Source organism: Megalops cyprinoides, chromosome 14 (genome assembly GCF_013368585.1).
Source record: "Megalops cyprinoides isolate fMegCyp1 chromosome 14, fMegCyp1.pri, whole genome shotgun sequence".
In the NCBI taxonomy this organism is placed as follows: Eukaryota; Metazoa; Chordata; class Actinopteri; order Elopiformes; family Megalopidae; genus Megalops; species Megalops cyprinoides.
In genome coordinates, this window is record NC_050596.1 from 16,671,185 (window position 1) to 16,679,385 (window position 8,201).

Consider the following 8,201-nt stretch of genomic DNA (forward strand, 5'->3'; position numbering starts at 1 on the left):
GATAGTTTTTGATATTCATAATTTGTAATATTTTACAAACTTGTCACATTTTCATACAAATAATGAAACACATACTCAGTAATAGCATAAAAGAAGCAAAAATTAATTTGATGATGACAAGTAAGATGCACTATATTCTGTCATATTAATGTGCTTTGGCACTGTATATTATAATGTCCAAATATAGTAACACCTGTTATGCTGTGTATTTCATGACAAAGAATACCAGCAACCATGCAGAATTAACCTACACTTCATAACATTTAGTAATTTGGACTGTACATACAAAAATAAAACATAACATTTTGCTTTACCACCACAGACTTATATGGATGTCATAAGTTATGTACAGTGTAAATGACTGGAACAATGTAGTTTTCTGTGAGTACTTTGTGAGGACTGTGTGCGTGTGTGTGTGTGTGTGTGTGTGCACGCATGTAGGCATGTGCACAAATGCACTGAAGTGGCAGTTTCCCAGAAGGGACACTGTTTTTGAAACAGAGTTTGCTAATTAAATGTACTATAATGTAATGAAAGAATTACAAAGGCACTTAAGTATTAATGCAGTAAATACCTTTTCAGTTAATAAATACCAAATCAGTTCATATTAGACGGATGCTCTAGTACCTCTAGATAGTCATGGTCTGTGTGCGAGTTGGCTTTAAGTTCAAAATACTCATTTTTGGTTTCTTCAACCATGACCCTCCGTGGTCTGGTGTACAGAATTGCTTCCATCAATCTCATTTCTTCATGTCTTCCCTGACTCTGGATCTCCACAGACGGTGGCAGCTGGGAGATGTTCTTCCTGAGATACTCTGTGATGCCCAACTGCTGGAGCTCCTTTTCCCGCTCCAGGATGTTTCGGTACAAGGCACCTGTGTCCCCAAGAGTGACAAAATCTGACGGATACTCCGTCACGGCTCTAAATTTCAGATTCAGTCCACTAAGGGGTGAGATGTTCTCCTTCTCCAGGATGCTTCTGCAAACGTGCTTCGTTTCGGTGAGATTCAGTTCCTCCAGCTCGTGTTCTTTACAGTGAGCACAACAGGCTGGATTTCGGCACATCTGTATCACAGGGCTCTGCGTAGGCTCATTACAAGTATCACTCTTCGGCCTCTGAGCCACCTGCAGAGCAGTAGCATTGTACTGCAGGTGTAAGGGACTGCCCTCCCTTGCTTGATCATCGGCTTGTTTCTTCTTTGACCCCCTTCGACGGTGCAGGACAAAAACGGCCATTCCAGCGGCACAGAAAATGATCGCAAGAAAAATGATCAACAAGCTGAGGATCAGAACCGAGAGAGGGATGGTATCTGTGAGGAAATGGAAAAATCCTTCCGTGTCGCTTGTGGGGAGGGCTGTGGTTGCCGTACTTTGACCATTCTTGTTAGTAGACATGGAATGGAATGTCACCAAGCCGGAGCACATTGCTTCAAGTCTTAAGGTCCTCAGCTCCATTTTGGCAATTTTACTAGGTGTATGGCACAAAATGGTCCCCACCACTGCATTCTTTCCATGTTTTTCAACCCACTGTTTAAGAGCAACTAAGTCACAACTGCAGTCCCAGGGGTTGTCTTCCAAATAAATCTGCTCCAGAGAATTAAGATGGTCTAGCATACTGCTCACAGGAAGATGCATGAACATATTTTTCCTGAGATTCAGTCGGGCCAGAGGCACATTGTTAAATATCTGTGACGGTAGTGTTTGAAGAAGATTGTTATTTAAATATAGGAGCTTCAGATTTGGCGTAGTGTTAAATGTTCCAGGGAGAATGGCTTTGATGACATTATATTCCAAATACATATACTCCACATTATGGAGGCCTGTAAACATTCCAGGGGATAACTTATCAAGTCTGTTGGCATTCAAATGGAGCTTTTTCAAATGTCCTAAATTGAGGAATGCTTCATTATCAATATGATCAATTTGGTTGTTTGCCAAATTCAATAATTTCAAGCTTTCAAAATCAACAAAATCATAGTGAAGAAGCCTCTGAATCATATTTCCTGTCAATACAAGCTTCGTGGGGCTTTGCTGAAACAGTCCCAGGTCAGAAATTTTTCTAATCCCTCTGTCCTGGCAATGGACTAGAAAACCTGCTGTTGGATGGTTGTGACAAGAGCATCGGTCACTGCAGAACATCACTGTCTTATGCTCTGGTGATGAGATCTTTGCATCATCTTTTGCATCCATCATTTTTGGAACCTGCTCAACTTCAGTCACCAGCAATGAAGGATCTCCTAAATCTAAGTCAGAGTGAGAGGGGCACAGCACACCTTGCTTCACCTTGCTCAGAAGGCTGCCTTTGAGATGGGGAGGACTGCTGCAAACCACATCATCAACAGTAGACTGCCCCTGCAGGTTCTCAATCCAGATTTTCAGAGGCAGGATATCACAGTCACAGACCCAGTTATTGTCTTCCAACAAAAACTCCATGATTCGACCAAGGTGCTCAAGGAAGCCCATGTAAGGCAGCGACTGCAGTTGGTTTCCACGCAGATCCAGGTGGGTCAATGGCATGAACCGGAAAATGTTTCCGGGAAGGAACTCAATGGAGTTGTCATTCAGTATCAGCACTTTGAGGCGGACGAGCTTGTTGAATGCCCCGGGTTCAATCAGGCGGATGAAATTTGTGTCGGCTTGTAGGTACTCGAGATTTATCAAGCCTTGAAAGGTGTCCTCTTTTAAAGTAACTAGAAAATTGCTGTTAATGTGCAGCTTCTTAAGAGAGCCTAGTGCACTGAAAACTCCAGGTTGCAGCTCTTGTATGCTGTTAGCTCCAAGATGAAGGGATATGGCATTCTTGAAATATTCCAAGTCCTCTGCCCGCAGCTCCACTAACTCATTTTTGTACAGGCTAAGGTGGAAAGGTAAGGCTGATGGCAGCTGGATCTGAGTTATTTTGGTAATATTTCTTTCCTCACAGCTTAAATATAAAATGTTGTCTTTTTCCTTGCAAGTGCACAAAGTGCCACAAGATCCGTTCAGTGATGCCTTGAAGGGCGAAAGGTTTTGAGAACCAGCAGAAACAATGAATGAGGTTATAAAAATGATGCAGGCCAACATTTTTGTCTTGTATATCTGAAAAGAGAAAGAAAGAAAGATTCATTTTTTCACTAGTTACTCAAAAAGATAAGACATATTTTAATCAGACGGGAGGTCTTTCATTACTAATTGCCTGAATAACTAGGAAACAGAGACAAAGGATGTAGTGTGATTACTCAGAGATGAATATTACAGTGTTGTAGTAAGGTGTGCAAAATTGCTGGAAGGTAAAAAAGGATGTTATCTGGAGAATGTACTGAAATAAAGATTAGTGCCCCATCTATATCTGGTATCTAGATCTGGTCCCATGCAGTAGTGGTGGAGACACAAAAAATACTTTCAGAGGACTACCATCTCATTTGATATGAATAAAAGACTCCCTTGTAATATAGCACTGTGACTAACTTTGCTTAGTGACTTCTCTGTACGATATCTTTGTAAGAGAAAGAATATCTAATTTCTCTCTAGCTCTAATTAATCTCTAATGAATTTCCACTGCAGGACATAAATGCACAAACTGTAAAAATGGCAATCCATCAGTTGCATAGCACAATGGAACAGAAGAGTAAAAATACACTTAAACTCAATGCCCTCCTATTTTCAGAATCAAATAAGTACCTTGTAGCAAAAGGACTGCAGCTCCATTTGATTTCAGTGAAGCCTGAGATTGTGCATTCAAGCATGCATACGGGGCGAACTCATCAACAAGCATTTATTGAGCTGGTGAGCAATCATGAAAAAAATTAGCTATAGAATGGTTCATTCTTAGTGTGCTTCTCTTCCCCTTTGGGCAAACATATTATTAAAATTTCACATTTTTCAGTGTGTGGTGAAAAATTTTGCAATACATTTGCTGAAACCCTTTCACAGCACACCTACGATTTCATAAAGCGATGCAAAGCCTTGTGCATTCAAGTACACCAATCCAGATTAAATGAAATGTTACCATTAGGTTGTTCCTACATGCACAACATTCCATTGCATTTCGCTATGCACAAACTTATTACTAATTTCCTATAAGATTGTAACAGGCTGAATCTCTACACCCCCCAACCATAGCAATCATAAAACTAAGAGTTATTACTTTTTTTCTTGTCAATAGAATTATCTAGTTTCTCCCAGAGAAAGAGACCTTTGATGAGTATTCTACAAAAAATCCAGGGAGCTGATGACACCACATCTGATGGATGTACTTAGCTAAGCCAGTCTCCTTGACCCATTTTCTCAGGCTATAATTACTCATTCATAAAAATGGAAGGACCCCTTGAAATGCCTCTTTCATCGCCTCATCTCTGTTCTGAAGACAGGTTACAAATGATCAGCCAGAATACTTACTGTAAGAATTAAAGTGTATCACCCATAACTACTGAACTATGATCACAATTAACAAAATCTCCACATATTATCTTACAGTAGAACCTCAAAGATTCAAACCTTACAGTTTTGAACACCTCAGTCAACCCAACTGGTATGAAACCAGAATAACTTGATAAATGTGGAAAACTGACAATTCAGAATGACAATTGTGACCAAGTAACAATGTCAATGGAAACAAAACATGAAATAACAACAACAGAGTGAAGCATAGGACTTTCTGAACTTAATAACTGCATTGCGTTATAAATGATCACACATACATTAAGGGATAGAATCTACAAAATATGCTCTGGCTATTTATGGATTACCAGGAAAATCCTTTAAACCAGGTTGATTGTAACTGCATTGGCTTTGTCAAAATAATTGCCCATATGCAATGTCAATATGCATTATTCCATATATTTATGGTTAGCCTACTGTACAAAAACACTCAGTGAGAAGAAGAGTCTTAAACTGTCCCCAAAAAACTACTAAAACTGAATGCTTGTCAGTAATGTACATTTTGAACAGATAAACATACTGTATGTATAGGCTTATATATTGAGGATCCTCTGTGTTATTTTCCATTTACCATCTTTCCAAATATTCCAAATATAAGGTTCTGTCAACTTCATTTAAAGCAGAATGATAATACTACCCAGCCATTGGAGCTAATGAGTCCCACGTGCATATTTGACGGTGCATTAAATACAGGTTATTTGGGTGGGGAGCTAGAGTCAGTTTTTCAGTGGTTGGTTTGGTTGTGTCTCTGCTCAGGCTGGTTCTTGTGTTTTGCTGGATTTTCAAATTGGTTTAGTAAAAATTCCTTCCTCTGTGTTTTATTTGCAGTGCATTAGCCACCACTGTGATACCCAGGATAACTAAGGAGTGACAATGTCATGTATTATATGTATAATTTCTCCCACCTGCCACTAGGGATGTTGATACCAAGACATAACTGCATTAAGGTTGACTTGTGCCTTGGTTCCACAGAGCTTGACAGTTTATCACCCTTACTCATTCAAGGGAAATGACAACCTATACCATCTTAAGTAAAAGGAGAGGTTTGTTCACATGCATTTTCTCCACTACATGTATATCAAAGTTCACAAAAGAACTACTGCATATTGTATGAGCTGGCGTAACCCTCATCTGGCAGGCGACATCTGCCTTCTGCTGGATTTTCCACGTCTTCATGTTGTTTACAACACATCAAATTTTAGGGGGAGAGAAAAAAGCGTCCTTTGACTGAATACTAGGTATTTAACATCTGACAGCTGAAGTAAGCCACGTTAACAGAAAAAAAAAAAAAATCTATTGCAATACTAGCTTAGGACTCAAGTTTGCTGATATATTAGAATTTGTTCAATGCACTGTCATCTGGAGAATCTTTTCCTGGCGTCTACCAAAAGTGTTGCTTGCAAGCATTCTAGAATAAAGGGAATCCGTGTAGTTTGGCTATGCACGGATTTTTTAAATAGTCTTTAACGAGACGCTTACTATTTGTTTGCTAACTTTTTAAGCGATCTACATGTGTCTAATTTAGCATTTAATCCTTAATCAAATGAAACAGCAATAAGGACAGCTGTTACATGTGGCGAGGGAGAGGGGAAAATCATGAGAAACTTGAAATGGAAAAAGGTGCTGTAGATTGCACAGGACGCAGGCGCCACAATTCACTTTCACTTCCTCACACAAATGTTAACGATATATTTGATTCGAATTGTCCCGTTCGTGGTCACAATACGCATAGCTTGCCAGCGACAGCTGTATTTATCCAGAGATGTTCAAATTAAATTGTTAGAAAAGTTCACAAGAAAGTGCTGTCATGAGCCACTACCGTGAACCGAGTTTGGAAACGTTACAGTGTGGCTTCCTTTGGGGTACGGAGTCAATTTGGCATGTAGCTAGCAACTTGTGGCACTGGGGATCATGTCTCGGCTCCCAGGAAGTCCGTCCAAACCACCGTGACCAAAACATACAAAAATATCAGCAATCTTGAACTACAACGTGTATACAGTTTATAGTGTATAGTCAGTCTATGGTTTCAGGTGGTAAGGACTAATTTCTGAAAAAGTTCATGAAACTAATGAAACGTTGCTTGACAATATAATAGTACACGACACGGTTATCATATAATACTAAAATTTCAGTTCCCATGTGCATATAGTATTGCGTGGCAATTAATTTAAAATCATGAAGAGGACCAAATTTGATTAAACCTCCTTCGTGTTCCCTGGGGTAATTTAAGTAAGCAGAACATTAAGTAACATTTTGCCTCTAAGTCCACGGAATGATTTACACATGTGTAGGTGAGGTTGCTTTTTTGACACCTGAATAACCTTCCGTATTGCTTAATGGCACATTCATCTGTAATGATACAATGCTGTCGCACACAAAACAATAACTGCATATTTTAACTAGTCATATATTCCATAATAACAGAAAACCGTTAAGAATCCCCGCTTCAAAGGTCACTTACCTTAAAAAAGAAAACAGGGAAGCCAGTTCTTAATCCAAGAAGACCTCGAAACACGTTGATGATGTAGAATACAATTGAGATATCAGACAATTATATTCGATATCATTTTGACAGCTCAAAAAAAAGATGACAAGAATGATCCAATATCAAGATTAATGTCTATAGCTGAATTCAAGTCATTCCTGTTCATTATTACTTCTGTCTTTCTTCTTTATTTGAGAATCCAGTGTACTTAGATATAAAATTTTCTTCTTCCGGTTTTTTTTTTTTAGTTGTATTTACGTTTAACTTCGAACTATATGCATTTGCGCAGTTCTGTAGGTTGGCCGCTTAAGTACGTGCCCACACTTGAAAGTCTCCTTCCATTTTAACCACTTTTTTTTAAATTTAGACGAATGAGATTGCCCGCGGCAACAAGGTAGGCGTAAATGCTGAGACTTCTTGGCTTCTGACTCAGCCTGTGAGCCCTTTTGTATTAATATACATGAAAGCAAACGGGAGCGCTCCAGCACAGGCTTGTTCAACCCCTCCTTTCAGAAGCACTGTCGCTAATATGAAGATGGAAACGCAGTTCTCTGCGTACACCAGCGGAAAATAGTTGATACAGTACTATTCGCTTTATTGTTTTATATTTATATAATACAGACCAATGCCAGTGTCCTAAAGGTATAACACTAATACTTCTGGGATACCTACATTTATTTGTTAACAGTACATATTAATGTTATAACATTATCTGTTTAAAATCAATCGAGCAAATCCCATTTGTGTCCCATGAAAGTCAACAGCACAGCACACCTTTCGAACTGTAACTTGTTAAATATACTTTGTTTGGAAACGTTGTAAATGTTACTTCAGGCAGACTAACTTCTAAACAATGTGCAAGGGATACAAATTGCAGGTGAGAATGCATCTGTCACGCAAATTGCATTTAATAACCTCTAGATTGTATCTGAGCGTTTGTAAAACATTGCAGACCTGTGTAAAAGTACGGAACTTCAGAGCCTGCAATGCAGTCACCATGAAAAGTGGCCAACAGTATTGCAAGTGTCTTCCCTGAGGTTTTGTTCTCTGTTAAACAATCTCCTAAAAGCTTTCAGATTTGCCACGTCTGTCAGCAATGACAAGGGTAGTCAAGAGAAGGTTAACAATAAATGTTAACCCCATATTTTATCTTATGATCTCTTACGTAAAGGAATACTGTAGTTGTGACTAGGAAAGTCACGGTAGGAGATTTTGACACTATGATAACTGTTTGCAATATTTACATTTACACTTTGTCATATAACGGAAGTTATTTTCCTGAGTCAGGCTTGGCGCC

General features: G+C 39.0%; 1 protein-coding gene across 1 annotated transcript; it reads right to left on the reverse strand.

Annotated features, from left to right (window-relative positions):
- Positions 1-367: 367 nt before the first annotated feature.
- On the reverse strand, positions 368-6,931 carry LOC118789057 (SLIT and NTRK-like protein 6). The gene is made up of 2 exons (XM_036545358.1): positions 6,881-6,931; positions 368-3,078 (listed from the first exon to the last, which is right to left on the reverse strand). The coding sequence occupies exon 2, from the start codon at positions 3,061-3,063 to the stop codon at positions 598-600; it is 2,466 nt and encodes an 821-aa protein (XP_036401251.1). The 5' UTR covers positions 3,064-3,078; positions 6,881-6,931; the 3' UTR covers positions 368-597.
- Between the last annotated feature and the right edge of the window lie 1,270 nt (positions 6,932-8,201).

What these genes read in the sequence shown, in the direction of transcription:
- LOC118789057 (XM_036545358.1), bottom strand. Translation starts at nt 3,063, where the DNA reads ATGTTGGCCTGCATCATTTTTATAACCTCATTCATTGTTTCTGCTGGT.